The sequence below is a fragment of the Bubalus kerabau genome, chromosome 11, assembly GCF_029407905.1.
Source record: "Bubalus kerabau isolate K-KA32 ecotype Philippines breed swamp buffalo chromosome 11, PCC_UOA_SB_1v2, whole genome shotgun sequence".
NCBI lineage: Eukaryota > Metazoa > Chordata > Mammalia > Artiodactyla > Bovidae > Bubalus > Bubalus kerabau.
The window spans coordinates 108198962-108213984 of NC_073634.1; the positions used below are offsets into that span (position 1 = coordinate 108198962).

The following is a 15023-nucleotide window of genomic DNA, read 5'->3' on the forward strand; positions in this document are numbered from 1 at the left end:
CGGGCCCACGGGCTGGGCGCCTCTGGCGGGTGGAAACGTGCCCAGTCGCCCGGGCTGCAGGGCCCCCTTGGCAGCGGGAGAGGTCTGGGTGAGGCCTGCCCCTGCCTGCAGCCCCGCTCCTGCTCTGGGAGGATGCGGCCCTCGTGCTAGCCAAGTGCAGCACCGAGAGCAGAGACTCAGAACCGGGGGCAGAGCCCTGCAGGACGGGAGGCGGGCTGGACGCGCTGGCCCACCCCTGGGGCGACTGCTCGGGCTCCCCTGCACGAGCCCAGTGCAGGAGAGGAGCCAGGGATGGGGCCCAGGACCTGCAGCACAGGCAGGGGACCAGAGGGACGGCTGGGAACAGGCTGGACTCACAGGCAATCTCCCCGGAGAGGATGCCCCACCCCCCACTCAGCACACACACCACACGTGCCACCAAAGCACACATCACAGGCAGGAAACACATGTACACCTCACCCCTGGCTGGACCCTAGGAGGGTCTCCTGCCCGCTCTGTTCCCAGGGAGAGGCCTTGGAGATGAAGCCAAGCTCTTAGATCGCCCCTAGATCGGGGGGTCAGATGAGAGGATGCCTTTGGGGTGCCCTCAGCACGTCAGCAGTAACTGGCCCTATTGTCTTTCCTGTCCTCACCCGGGTGAGATGTGGGAGCAGCCATGCGCCCACCCCTTCGTTCATTCATCCACTCCAGGGGCGTGTCTCTGCAGTCACCAAACGCAAGGCTCTGTACTCAGTGCTGGACACACGGAAGCGATCAGAGGCAAACTCTGATCCTACCCGTGGAGCCAGTGCTGACCCCTGGAAAGCACCAGGGCCAGTCCCCACGGTGGTCACGGGCCTGTCCCGGGCTGAGCGCCAGCTCCGGGGGAGATGGGGCGCCGGAAGGGCCGGCCGGCCGTCGCAGCTGCTCCGCTCGGCGGGGAGACGGCGCACCTGCGTCTCTCGAGGAGGCAGAAGTAACGCTCTCGTTCTCTCTGTTTCTCTCCCTCCCCTGCCTCCCCCCTCGATGTTTAGGCCAGAATCACTTCTTGGCCCAAAGAAAACCCGGGTTCCTGGTTCAGTGAATTCAAGCGTGGCAAACTGGTAAGACGGCCTCTGCCGAGCGTGCGGTGTGGTTTAAACCCGCCCGTTTCGTATCTTGCAGAGTAAAATGGCCCGCTGGCCCAAAGAGCAGCCCTCCACCTGGTACAGTCAGTACAAGCGAGGGTCGCTGGTAAGTGGCCCCGGGGCTGCCTGCTTGCGGCTCGGCCGGGCTCGGCTGTGCATGGGACGGACCCCAGCGCCTCACCTGCTCTCGCCCTTTGGCCAAGCTGCTCCGCCTCCATGACCGCCAGGCTCAGGCTGGCCCCTCCTGCCGCGCCGACGGGGGTCCACTCTAGCCGAGGGCAGCTGGACGGCTGTCTGATCAGGTGGAGGGCGTGAGGCTGGCTTTCAGAGCCCCCGGCCGGGTGCTGCCCGGAACCGAGACCACAGACCCCAGGAGTGGAGGGTGTATTTAGCTCAGTCCTAGTGGGCAGTTCGGATGGAGTGGGCTCCGGCCTGTTAGGCCGTCCAGCCCCTCCAGAGCTCATGTCCCGTGCCCTGCCCTTGCTGCGGCCAGGGCCGAGGGGCCACGGGCTCCTCTGTTGTGTCCCACACAGCCGTGCTGGTCCCTGTGCTAACTTGTGGGACCCAGTCTTAAGCAGTCTATCCGGAGGTGCAGGCAGCTGGCGTCCCTCGAAAGGACTGGACTTGGTGGGTCTCCAGGGGTTGAGAGACTGAGGCCCGTCGCACCCGATCCCCTGGGGCTGTGACTGCTTCTGCCCGGGAGGGCGTTTTCCCCTCCAGAATGTTCTGGGCCTTTGACTCGGGCCCGTTTCTGGAGCCCCATGCAGAGTTCTGTGCCCCTTCCTGATGAGCTCAAGGCCCAGGTTCCAGACATGGCCACGCTGCGGGTGCTACCAGAGCCCCTCGCTTCCTGCGTCCCCTCCTCCGCCAGGGTCCGCCTGGCCGCCCTGGAAGGACATGCTGGTCTCTCAGAAGCAGCTCTCGGGTCCACGGTGTGGGCCTGACATGACCCTCCACCCTCAGTTGGCTCCCAGGGCCGCTCTCCCCAGCGGTCCACCCTGGGGACCCTGATCCAGACCCCGAGGTGCTACGTGCTCACTGTTAACAGCTCACGCCCCGTGTCCTCGAGCCCCGGTCACCGAAGCTCTTTCCAGACACAAAGTTTGCACGCGCCTCGCCTCGTCGTGGGCTTCCTCTATCTCTGTGCAGACACCCAGGCACCCTTGCCCCCTCCTTCCTGCCGGCTCTCCTCCCTGGCTGCCTTGGGGCTGTCCTCAGGACACAGCCTCTGGCATGCAGAAGGACCTGAAGTGGGTGCCCCCTTGGGAAGGCAGTGCCCAGGGCACTTGAGCCCAGCAGATGCTTGTGGGTGAGCGCAGGACTCAGGAGGAGGAGGGACCGGGGCCTGGTCCCTTCTGTAGCCGTGCTGGTGGGCTTCTCCAGACAGGAGCCCTCACCCCCACGCCCACCGCCTGATTCCGCAGACGAGGGCGCAGAGCACTCGCTCTCAGCCGCCGGCCTGAGCCCACCTCCTCCTTACGTCCTGCTTCGCGGACAGTTGACCAAGGCCAGAGGTGAGGGACGGTTCCGGAGATGGCCGCGCGTCTCCTCCACGTTCCAGCCGCATCGTTTCTAGCTGCCTGTGACCATCACGGTGGGCATCACAGGGCATAGATGCAGTTCCCCCCCAAAGAAACAGGCGCTTTTCCTGGCCGGCTTCCCTGAGCGTCACGAAGGGGACGCTGCACGGCCCCTTTCCCCAGGAGGGGAGGGGCTCACCCAGGGCTCTGAGATGCCAACGTAGGGCTCAGGGTGGGCGGAGCCCGGGCCTCACCCCTGCCCGGCTCCGGAGCTTCAGGTCCTTCTGCGTCCAGCACTGCCCCCCGCCTCTCTCTGTGCATGCCTCCTGCCTCCAGTCAGTCACCTTCCCTCCAGGAGGAGCACCGACGGCCCAGACTGCGGTTGGTATCCCCTTTCTCTCCTCAAGGTCCAGCTGGAAGTTGGTGGCCGGCGGCCACGTGGGGAGCTGGCTGGCCGCTCTGCGCTCTCCCCGCCCGGGTGGGGAGGAGCAGGAGGCCGGGCCTGGCTCGCTACCATCAGCCATCCTCACACAGATCTCTAAATACATGGACAGTAGTGACTTCAAGTCCCCCTCGTGTGATCAGCACAGGTGTCTGGGGCCCTTCCCGTGGATTTCCACGTAGAGTAGACCATCTGTAATCCCTTCTGGCTCTTGGATCCTGAGGATTTACACTTGGCTCCAACCCTCTTGTTGAACAGGGTGGCCAGGGCGTGTGTCAGAGCTGGTCACAGGCGTCCCCAGCCGGGGGCAGGCATCCTGGGCACCAAGCTGCCTCTGTGTGCTTGGGGGCAGCCAGTGCACCTGCCTGGCTGAGCCAGGCGCCGGGGTCTGAGCCAGAGCAGTGGTGGAGCAGCCGGGTGTCGGGAGGACCTGGGGTGTCAGGCCCTGATGTTAGCCCGCCCCTGTCGGATGGGGACCCAGGACGGGCCGAGCTCGCTCTGCTGGGTCCGAGAGGAGGGCCTTTGGGGGAGGAGAGACCTGCCTCATCCCAGGGGTTTGGGAACCCCTGCTCCTGCCAGGCGCAGCAGCTCACAGAGCCGCTATTGAGAAGGTGCAGAAGCTGATCTGTCCCTCGGGGTGCCCGGCACCGGCCCGCTGAGCTCCCGGCCCGTGATGCCGAGGAGTCACTTGGGAACCAGCCTGCCCTCTCTCCCGGGTGTCTCGCCCCGACTTCAGGCTGCCCACTCACGTGGGCAAGGCTGACCCCCTGACCCCTAGGCCTCCACACCCGCTGTGCTCTCCCCTGGGTCCACGCCTGGGGAGGGGGCAGCAGACGCCTTCCCCCTGTGCTCAGGGAAGTGCCCACTCCCTCCAGGCCTCTGGCTCTTGGCCATATGGCCCGTGACCCTCTCACAGGCTGGTCCTGCCATCTGCTGGCCAAGCACCCCATACCTCATGCCCAACCGGCCCGTCCCTCTCCAAGGCCTCCTGCCCTTTCTGTGTCCAGTTCTCACGGCCCCGGTCAGGTCTTTGTACATCACGGCGACCAGCCAGTGGTCAGCATCATCTAGTGAGCCAGGGCACAGAGACAGGATGTGTACGCCAAGCTCCTGTGCTCAGGGCACTCTCGGTCCAAGGAGGGCCAGAGACCAGGCCCCAGGGACCCCAACACAGCAGTCCAGTGCTGGCACGGAGGGCCCTACAGCCAGTAGGAAAGACGGACACTGAGCCAGGCCACGCTGGGCGAGGACATCTAACCCAGGCAGGCTTCCTGGAAGAGGAAGCATATGACTTGGGCCCCAGAGGCTGAGTAGGGACCAGCCAGGCAAGAAGGAGTGGGTGGGTTACTTGGGTCATTGAAGGAAACGAGGCGGGGTTCACTGTGTTCCAGGGAACCCCCTAGAGAGCCAGCGAGTGCTGGCCTGGGGGCCGGGTGTGTGGCTCCTTTCCAGGTGCGGCCCTTGGCATGGCCCACACTCCAGAGGAGACAGCTCGGGGCTGAAGCTCCCAAGCTGCCCGTGTGGACCAGGGGCCTTGCACGGCCGCGTGTCCCCGCCCAGCTGAGCCCCCGCCCTGTCGCCCTGCAGCTCTCCTATGTGGACGCCGAGGGCAACCCCGTGGGCGTGGTCCAGATGACCTTCCTGCGGCTGCTCAGCGCCTCCGCCCACCAGAACATCACCTACAACTGCTACCAGTCGGTGGCCTGGCAGGACGCCGCCACGGGCAGCTATGACAAGGCCATGCGCTTCCTGGGCTCCAACGACGAGGAGATGTCGTACGACAACAGCCCGTACATCCGCGCCCTGGTGGACGGCTGCGCCGTGAGTGTCTGCGCTGGGGCGGGCGGGCGGGGCGGGGCCACACGCGTCTCGTACGGCGCGGTCGTTTGCCTGACACGAGTTTCCTGGGCACCTGCCGTGTGCTGGGCGCTGGGTGCGGTGAGGGCTGGCCGTGGCTAGTGGACGTGGAATTCCGTAGCCCACAGCCGGACCTTCCCGAGGTGCTGGGGTTGGAGAGTCCGAGCCCGGGTCCCTGACCGAGAGCCTGGGATGCCGCGAAGTGCTCTTGGTCCGATTTGGAAGTTGAGACACCTTCACTTTTGGGGACTGGCCGGAGCTGAGGCTGAGCCCCTGAGAACATGGCCATCCTGGGAGATGTCTGCAGACAGCAGGCAGTGGAACTGCCCGCTCATGGCCTCCCCGGCCCACACCGGGTCTGCTCCTTGGACCCCGTGCTGCCCTCTGGGAAGGATGCTCTGCTCAGGCCCGAGAGGCCGCCCAGGGCTGGGCTGCCTTCACTCCTTGGACCTGTGCCTGCCCCCCTGCACCCCTACATGTGCCCCCCAGAGAGAGGGTCAGCCCCTAGAACTGAGCTGGGTCCTTCTGTCCTGGGATCCTGAGAGATGTTTAGTGCAGCCGTGCACGGGGCCCAGTCCTGGTAAAACCCTCAGATGGGTCTCCCGTGTGGCCTGTCCGAGGCTGGGGGTCGGGGGGGTCACCAGAAATCACCGTCCTGCTGGTCTATACTGCCACCTCTGACGTCTGACCCCTGACCTCTCACCACCTGCTTCCAGAGACCCTGCCCGAGGTCCCTGCCCAGCCTGGCTCCCTCAGGGGACTTGGCTAGTGTAGGCTCTGCCCTGCTGGGTGTCCAGGGCCCACTGCGTGGTGCCGGCCTCTGTGGACACCCTCCTCTGGAAGGTGCCAGCCTCCCATCTTATGGTTGGGAAGCCCTTCCCTCCATTCCAGGACCCAGTCCCAGTCAGGGCCCTTCCCATGGATTTCCACATGGAGTAAACCATCTGCATCCCTTCTGGTTCTTCTTGGTTCTGGAGGTTTTTACACTTGGCTCCAACTCTCTTGTTGAACAGAGTGGCCAGGGTGTGTGTCAGAGCTGGTCACAAGCGTCCCCAGCTGGGGACAGGCATCCCAGGCATGAAGCTGCCTCTGTGTGCTTGCGAGCAGCCATTGCTCCTGCCTTTGCATTCGTGTCCCATGGTGCCGGGGCATGTGGGATCTAAGGGTTCTCCCTAAGGTCCGTCAAGGTAGACTGGCCACCTGGCCAGCCTGGAGCGTCTGGGATGAGCCCAGCGGGCCGGCAGGAAGGCAGGTGCTGACCCATTGCTAAGAGCAAGACTCAGGTAAAACCAGGCTCACATCTTGCCTCCTCCCCTGGCTGCTCTGCTGGGACTGGCTTGGGCCATTCGGTTATGGGAGCTCCAGTCCTTCTTCCCAAAAAAGGATCTAGTTACAACCCCCAGCGTTCCTTGGGGATTAGAGGTGAGTGTACGCAGGGCAGGCATGGGGCCAGGGTGCCCCGCGGGGCAGCCGCACCCCCCCAGATGCCCTGGCCCCTGGCCTTGGTGTGGGTCCGTCCTTTGGACCTCACCGTGGCCTGTGCAGAGCGGGTCCCTCCTTGAGGTCAGGGGATGCAGGATACCCCAGGGAAAAGGACCCAAAGCTCCGGAAGCCCTGGTCGTCCAGCATCTGCTCACCTTCCTGACGCAAACCCCAAGCTGCTTCCAGAGGTCACGAGGCACCAAGTAGAATCCTGTCTGGCATCTGCCTCCTACAAAGGAAGACAAGAACAGCACTTTTCACGGGGCTGCTCCGGGAGGAATGTGCCCGAGGAGCGCTGAGCCACGCTCAGCCACCGTGAGCCCAGAATCATCGCCCTTCCTACTTTGGGGCAGCTCGGGCTCCCGAGCGTGAGGCAGTCAGGTGGAGGAGGAGGAGAAATGTGGACTTGGGGAGGAGGGTCAGCCCTGGGGCAGAGCCTGCAGTGGGGCTGAGCTCCCCGGCTCCCCTGGCAGAAAGGGAAGCACTCTGGTTGGCCCATACGCGTCACCTGGTAAAGGGCAGAGACTGGTTTTCCAGAAGAGGAGCCGTTCCCTGAAAGGATGCTGGGAAAACGTGTCTGCGTTGAAGGGGCAGGTGGCATTGCCATGCGCCTCTCTGGGGACAAGAGTGCCCGGCAGGGGGCCACCATGCTTCAGGATGGACAGTCACAGGTTCCGAGTCACAGAGAAGGTCAGAAGGAGCCAGCTCCTCATCTCCACCCACCAAAGCCGGCCCTGCCACCCAGGCACCCCGACCCCGAGGCCCACGTGAGATCCAGGCCCTGAGCTGCTCCTTGAGAGAAACACAGATGCAGTTGGCTGCTGTGACTCCAGGAACCCTGGCGATCATTGCCACGCTCCATGCCAGTCCTCCGGGCACCTCAGGTGCAGAAGCAAGACTTGGCATCGTGGAAATATCTGCATTCGGCGCTTGATGTTTTTACTCCTGGAAAGAGTCTGTCTTTCAGAAGGTGTAGAGGTCGTGTCTAAAGAGAGTAACCCAGCTAATGGGGAAAACGGGCTCAGCGGGCAGGCAGGAGAGGGGACGTGGGGAGGCCCGGGCCGGGCGGAGCACAGAGCTGGGGCGCCGGGCGCTTCTGGAGGACGGCCTGCAGCGGCCATGCTCTGCTGACCCTGTGCCACACCACCGCCGGCCGGAAGTGCAGCCACGACTTGAAAGGTCACACCCCTCACAGGCACTCGTGCCGGAGGCTCAAGGAACGCAAGCTGGGGGCAGAGAGGCCTGCCTCCCTGGAGGCCCGCTTGGCCCACACTGTAGTAAGGACCGAAGACACTGGGATTTGGACTCTGGCGTGGTGCAGCTGTGCAGCCTGATGGGCGGGCCGCTGAGTGCAGAGGCTCGAATCACTGGGCGGGAGGCCCCAGGAGCTCCGCCACATAAATCCCGCGGTCTATGCAGCTCCGCGCACCCCGGGGGGCTGTTGCCAGCCCGTGATGGTTATTTATGCCTCAGGAGTGATGGGGTGCTAGAGCCCAGTGCTCATGGAGGCCCCTCTGAGCACTCTGATAAGTGCAGTGCTGGGGGCCATCCATCCGGGAGGAAGCATCTTCCAGCTCGGCACACGCTGCTGTCCCTGGTGGGAGGAGGAGGCGGGCACGGGCACCGCCAAGGCCTCTTTGTAGAGGAGAGGAAAGCCAGGCTGCCTGGCTCCCCGTGACAGCGGAGGCCCATCGGAGGCCAGGGCGGCCGTCCGCTTGAGCCCCTGCCGGGTGGTGGTCGGACCAGGGCCAGAGCTGGGGCAGAGGGATGGGTGGACTCTGAACCATCCTCGCTGGACCAGCCAAGGGAGGGTGAAGAGGCGAGGGTGGCATCCCCCCGGGGGCCCTGAGTCCAACCCCGCTGCCCCCCAGTCCCTCCCAGCACCCACAAGGCTGCAGTGGTCCTTAGCCCCTTCCCTGGCAGTGGAGGGCTGGTATTCGCCCCAGGCCGGGCCACGGCCCATTTGCTGGGAGCCCACGGCATCTGTGCCCTTGAGCTCCTGGCCGCTGGACAGGTCCTTCAGATAGTGTTGCTCAGACGATGACCGTGACCCACGCATGTCAGAGTTGCCCGAGATACACCTAAACCACGCAGATGCCGCATCCCGCTCTCCATCCCGCTCTCGGCCTCCTGAATTCTGTCCCCAGGATGGGCTGAAGCCAGAGGTACTAACAAGCGCACAGGAGGATGCACCTTGACTCTGCAGTGTTGACCCTGGCGTTAAAGCAGTCCCAGCCTGGCCCGCTGAGGGTGCTCCCTTCCTGTGAAGGCACGGCCGAGGGGAGGCGAGTCTGCGGGTTGTGGAGATTCTGAAGGAAACTCAGAGCAGGTCGCTCCCAGGCTCAGTCCAAACGTGCCTTCATGGAGGCTGGGCCGGGAACTCTGTTCCATGAGGCTCTGCCCGTCCTCTCCACGTCCACGGAGCATGGGTGCCCGTCCTCCAGTGGAGGAGAATGAGCTGCAGCAAGTGTGGTAGTCATCCATTGCTTGTAACAACTTACCCTCCAGATTTAGCACCTAAAACAGTGGATATTAGTCACCCGATTTAGTTTCGGAGGGTGATGAATGTGGGGGTAGCTTAGCGGGCTGGCTCTGGCCCGGCATCTGTCCTGGTCTATTTGAGCTGCTGGTCAGATCACTGCTGACCAGGGGCTTGTCAACAGCACACAGTCATCCTTGCGGTGCTGGAGGCTCATGTCCGGGCTGGTACGGGCCCTCCCCCGGGCTGCAGACGGCCGCCCCATCTCCCCTTGTCCTCACACAGGGTTAAGAGCTAGCATTCCAGCCGCTTCTTAAAAGGGCACGAATCCCATTCATGAGGTCCCATCCCAGTGACCTAACGACCTCCCAACACAGTCACCCAGGGGGTAAGGCTTCCCCATCGGGTCTGGGGCCGCACACAGTCAGTCCCTGAAGGTGCCTGAGGTTGCTGAGCGACTGACACGTGAAGCTCCCTCCTGAGGCTGTCCTCACCAGGCGGGCTTCCCCCGAGGAGTGATCCACCGGGAAGTCAGGGGCCAGGGCTGTCCTGAAGCCTGCCACCCAGAGAGTGGAGGCCACCTCCTAGCAGCTGGACTCACTGACCACCTTGCCAGGGCCACATGGGGCTCCAGGGGCTTTTCATGGTCACCCAGGTGATGGTTATGGCCTCCCTGAGAGGGTCGTGCCCACGCCATCCTGCTGGAGGGGGTCAAGGCCCCGGGAGGTGCTGCCTTCTCCCTGGACTAGTCACCCGGCATGGGGGATTGGGTGGTGGAGGGACAGCCTCCCTGGGACCAGATCCATCTGAGGCCACGCCTGGTCTCAGGCAAGGCAGAGAAGACCACTGGTCCAGAACAGGCCGGTAGGCGGCGTCTGTGATGATCCCGGACCCTCATCTTGGGGGAGCTGCTGGGGGCGGGGCCAGTGCATCCCTGACGGGTGTCCTGGTGCTCAGGGTTGGGTGTGGGAGGCTCCCATGTATTCTGGGGGACATGGCCGGTGGGGGAGGGGAGCCAGCCCTCCTGGGGCAGTTCGGTACCCCCGGGAGTTCACTCTCCCACCCGGAAGGTGGGGCTCATGTTCACTAGGGTGGTGCTGAGTGGGAACTCAGATGCTCACGAGAGTGAGGCAGTGGTTGGAGCTGGGGAGGGCTGACTCATCCTGGCTGAACTGCCCTGGGGCAGATCCCTGCGGCTCAGTGGGGGGGGGGGGGTCCCAGCTGGGGGGGATGGAAGCGTGGGTCCCGACGGGCTGAGGACCCTCAGCATAGCCTCCCTACACTGCGTCCTACTCCCAGGTGTTGGGGCTGGATGGATGTCCTGGCCTGAGCTGCCTACTCCCACGGCAGTCATCCTGCTGGGGGTGGGTTTCGGAGCTAGGGAGGGTGTGGCGGACGTGGACCCCCGCTTGCTGACCCATCACTCTCCCCTCCGCCCCACACCCCGCAGACGAAGAAAGGGTATCAGAAGACGGTTCTGGAGATCGACACGCCCAAGGTGGAGCAGGTGCCCATCGTCGACATCATGTTCAACGACTTCGGTGAAGCGTCACAGAAATTCGGATTTGAAGTGGGGCCGGCTTGCTTCCTGGGCTAGGAGCCGAGAGCCCGGCCCCAAGAGCAACCTTGTGACCTCAGCGCGCCGCCTGCGGGCGTCCGGACAGTGAGGGCCCCTCGCCCTTCCCACGGCGCCGGGCCGCCCCGCACGAGAGCAAAGGGAAAGAGCCGCGTCCGCGCCCCCACCCCGGAGCCGAATCACATGACCTAGACGCCCCGCAGCCGCCTGCTTCCGGCAGCCCCGTCCTGGCCACGCCGCACTCCCTGGGAAGGGAGCGGGCCCCACCCCCGAGTCCGTGGATGGTCTTCACGGAGAAGGGTAGGGCTGCCCTATTTGGAGATCAAGCCTTTAAAAAAAAAAAAAAAAAATTCAACTTGAATATATGTATTTTCCCCTGACCTTCAAACCTTGTTCCGAGGCCAGCCTTGTAAAGGTCACCCCACCCTCCAGAGCCTCCATTTTTAACAAGATCCATTCACAGGCCAAATGCCATCCTGTGTGTGCCTTTGCGATGGATTAAAGGTGCTTCTGTTTTTGTGAGTTTTAAGTAAATATTTGTATTGTATTGTCATGCATGTTCGCTGTCCCTGACTTTCAGTCATGCCTGTGAGCCCCGCTGCAGTCCCACTGGGAGAGTTGGAAAAACGGCCGGGGTGTGCGTGCTGGGAGGCAGTCCACACCCCCGCCCTCTCCAGGACGTGTGATGAATTGGGAATTTGCCAAAGGCAGAGAGCGTTCACTGTACCATTCGCAAAGCAGGTGCCAGTGCCCCTTTCAGACAAGCCTTTGATTAGCTCTGGATTTTTTTTGAAACGGGGAGAAAAAGAAAAAAGGATTTTATACTCTGTCTTCTCCACATGCACTTAGATGAAAACGCAGGCTTAAATTAATTTTAATTGCTTCCTTTTTCCATGTTTCTTCCTGCAGAGCCTGATGGGAGAATGTCCAGGGCAGGGAAACCACATTTTCTGTCGATGATAATTCAATGAAAATTGGTGCTTATGTTTACACTCCTCTTTTGTGGTGCTATGTGTTAAGATCTCCTTGAAGGTGGCCCTGGGGCTGCCTGCTGGGCCTCGTTCCCCATTCCCCATCTCTCTCCCTCCTGGCTCTCGCCGCCACCATCTAGGTTTTTGCCGCCCGCCCTCCCGTGGCCCTGCCCTCCTCCCAGACAGCAGCGACGCCGCTCCAGGCGGGGTACCACGCTTAGGCTGTGCGTCTGTGATCGGAAGACAAACACACACAATATGCGGACGCCTCCCGCAGTGTAACGATGGCAGATTGTATTCAGTTGCCGAATGTTTGTGGTGCTAATTTCTGCATTGTTTTTGCTTTTTTTTTGCAAGAACTGAATTGAGGCAGCACGCGGCCTTCAGCGGGGCTGCCCTCCATGCGGCCTCGGCAGACAGACAAATGTGCAATGAACTCTGTGAGTCCCGCCGGGGTCGCCAGCTGTGCCTTATCCCCACGAAAGCAATTTGGATTTCCGTCTGCAAATGTGTTGGGCATGGGTCTCGGGTGCTTGGGTGCTCGGGCCAGCCAGGCTCCGTCCGGTACTGGTCCTCCTCACCGCGCGAGGGCGAGGACTTGCTGGGCTGGCAGGAAAGGTGATTCCTTTACTGTGAAAAGCTGCCCTTGTGCAATGCCCTTTCCTGCCAGGATGGGAGAAGCGAGACGGGCCCTGGGGCCCTGTGCAGCCCCCTCAGGAGGAGTTTTGACAGGTCCCGGCCCTGGTGCTGTTCTCCGCCCACCCTGCCCCATCGGACCGCGGTTCCAGCTTAGGAAACCACAGCAGAGCAACCCAGGAGTAACAACACCCCCCCACCACCACCACCACGAGGATTTCCTGAATCCCCTGGAAATTGAGTCTTGCTCTTGCCAAAGAAAAGTCTGGCTTTGAGATTCTTCCGAACCCAGGATGCCAGCGTCTGCCAATGACCCTGTCCTTCATCTCTTCAATAGAAAAGCCATATCGGATCGTTGCCATGGGGCGCCCTGTGAGTTTTGTCTAGGTCATGTGATTCCATTTTGATTTCTCATCCCACCAAGTTCTCCTTTCATTCTGTCAATCTCTCCTCCATTGGTCCCTTCAAAGCTGTTGTAATTTGTACTGAGTCAAAACATGTCCCATTCTCCCCAGACCACTTAGCTATGATATATTGCAATAAAATTACTTCTTATATTTGCAGAAATTCTTTTGGTGTAATTTTATTTTTTCCCCCTCATCTATATAATTGGACAGATGTTGATGAAGAGAAAAGGAAAATGGTCAAAAGGAAACCTATGGTAAATATTCTAGGACATCAGGCCCTTTAAAATAGAATGTCAAGCGACATATTGTACATTTCCCGAAAACCCAATAGATGTGTTCATACGTTTCCACTGTAATGCCCAGGAAAGAGTATTTTAAAATATTTTAAACCTGTGTAACAGAGGAATAATTGTAATAGTTTTTCAATAAATCAAGATGACTGTTTCCACCGTAAACAGATGTGATCGGCTGTCTTCTTAAGTGTGACCAGGGCCTTCCCCTGCATTAAATCGATGTGTGACCCCAATCTCAGGACAGTGGAAACTCTCAACACCCTGGCCGTGGTCACAGAAAGTGGAAGGAAGGCATGGGCCGGACCATCTGCCAAGGGAGCGCTTCCTCAGAAGAAGTGACAGGAGGCATTGTGAAGACAGAGCTGTGCCCTGAGAGCCCTTGGGCTGTGGCCAGACCTCAGCCCTCCCGCCTCGTGGGAGAGTTTCCACAATCCTTGGTCCTTCAGGCCTTGGCTGCCCTGCAGGGGTGCCAGGTCCCCAGGCTCGCGCTTCCGCTGTCCAGCTAAACAGAGAAGGACAATACTGCCTGGCCCCCTGGCTCATGACGGCCGATGACGCTGAGAGGAAGTGGCGAGTGGCTCTTGCAGTCTTGGTGGTTCCCTCTTGCATCTCGGCAGCCGTGTTCCTGGAGTGACTGTGTCTCCAGCGAGCATGTTCCCGGAGGGAGTCCCCAGCCAGACCGCCAGGAGCTTGCAGCATGAGCAAGAAACGTGCAGCTGTTGGTCTCAGTCGTGGGTGTCGGGGAGGGTGGTTACTGTCAAAGCCCCTGGGTCCGTGGCCCGTCGGCAAGAGCATCAGCCCCTTGTTAGGAATGCAGATTCCCGGGCCCCGCAGCAGACCTGCTGAACCGAACGACTTGGAGGAGGCCCCGTCATCTGTGTTTTGACCAGGTCGGTAGGGGAGTCCTGGTGCTTGCTTGGGTTTGAGATCCACCAGCCTGGACAATCCCGGAGCAGAGGGGAACATGAGCCCGGAAGTGGGCACCTCCTTTCCGCCAGTGTGAGGTGGCAGGTCCCGCCGCGGGCGGAGGAGGGTGGAAGGCGCCCCATACTCCGGGGCAGAATGTGTGGTCAGCTTGCGCTCTGTGACCTGCGAGAGCTTGCAGGCTGCTCACGAGCATGCGACTTGGGAAAAGGTCGGAACCACGGCGGTGACTCAGGACGCTTGCTCTCAGCCGCACTTGGCGTGAAAGGAAACAGTCTGCAGATTTGAGGGTTTCCAGGGTGCGAAAAGGCAACCATTTCTCAGCGTCCACGGTTAAAGATGAAACTGAGAGGGCTTCCCTGGTGGCTCGGTGGCAAAGAATCCACCTGCCAACGCAGGAGACACGGGTTCAATCCCTGATCCGGGAAGACCCCCTATGCCACGGAGCCACTGAGCCCACGCTCTGCCACTACTGAAGTCCAGGTGCCCTAGAGCCGTCGTCTGCAACAGGAGAGGCCCTGGCTCACCAGAACTAGGGCCTGTGCGCAGCATCAAAGGCAGAACACAGCCAAAAAGTAATCAATTACATGCAATATTTTAAAAGCCGGTAGCATCCCGAGTGAGACCCTTCTGGGGCGAGGCCCTGCAGGGCCCCCTGCTTGTCTCCGCCTCTTCCCTCCTCCAGAGACCTGACTCATGGAAGCGCCTGCTGCAGGCTGGGCCGGGGGACGAGAGCCCACAGGTGCTGGTGTGGCTGGGGCCCGGAGCCCGGCAAGCACTGTGCGTCCTCAAGGATGGGAGCAGGGAAGCTGGACTCGCTCACGCACCACTCCCCCCAGCGCCAGCCCCCCGACTGCAGCCACTGACGCCTGGACTGGGTCTTTTGAAGACCTGAGTACAGGCAGCTCACTGGGACTTTGCTCCCGTCTCGGGAGAGGTGAGATCTGTGGACACGATGGGCTCCGGGGTCAAGGAAGAAAGGGTTGTCACGGGAAGGGGTGGGGTGCTGAGCTTCCTTGCCCGGGAAAGCCCGTGCAGTCAGGGGTCAGGGCCTGGACGTCCCTGGACAGTGCTGGCTGAAGCCTGCTCCTGGGTCAGCTGGAAGGTTTGTTAAAGCAGGTTCCTGCCCCTCGCTCCCGCACGTGATTCAGCAGCTCTGGAGGCTGCCGAAGACCTGCAATTCCGAAAATCCCCAGGCATCCTGCTGCTACTTGGAACACACAGGGATTAGCGTTGGTAGCTTACATAGTCTCATCCCCCACACAGCCTGGCTACCGGAAAGGCAGGTGCCTGCTGCATACTGGGTTTTACCGGATTTTACAAAGGCTGA

At 61.6% G+C, this 15023-nt stretch overlaps 1 protein-coding gene across 3 annotated transcripts in view; it reads left to right on the forward strand.

Moving 5' to 3' along the window:
- The window catches only part of COL5A1 (collagen type V alpha 1 chain), a 147794-nt gene extending 134875 nt beyond the window's left edge, over positions 1–12919 (forward strand). For 2 of the 3 annotated variants that reach the window (XM_055541604.1, XM_055541606.1), the window contains exons 64-66: positions 1014–1082; positions 4656–4889; positions 10337–12919. In XM_055541604.1, the coding sequence (XP_055397579.1) occupies positions 1014–1082; positions 4656–4889; positions 10337–10483 (450 nt within the window). In that variant the 3' untranslated portion in view covers positions 10484–12919. Of the gene's footprint in view, positions 1–1013; positions 1083–1143; positions 1213–4655; positions 4890–10336 lie in introns of all 3 variants that reach the window. The other variant, XM_055541605.1, reaches the window with a different exon arrangement.
- The last annotated feature ends 2104 nt before the right edge of the window (positions 12920–15023 follow it).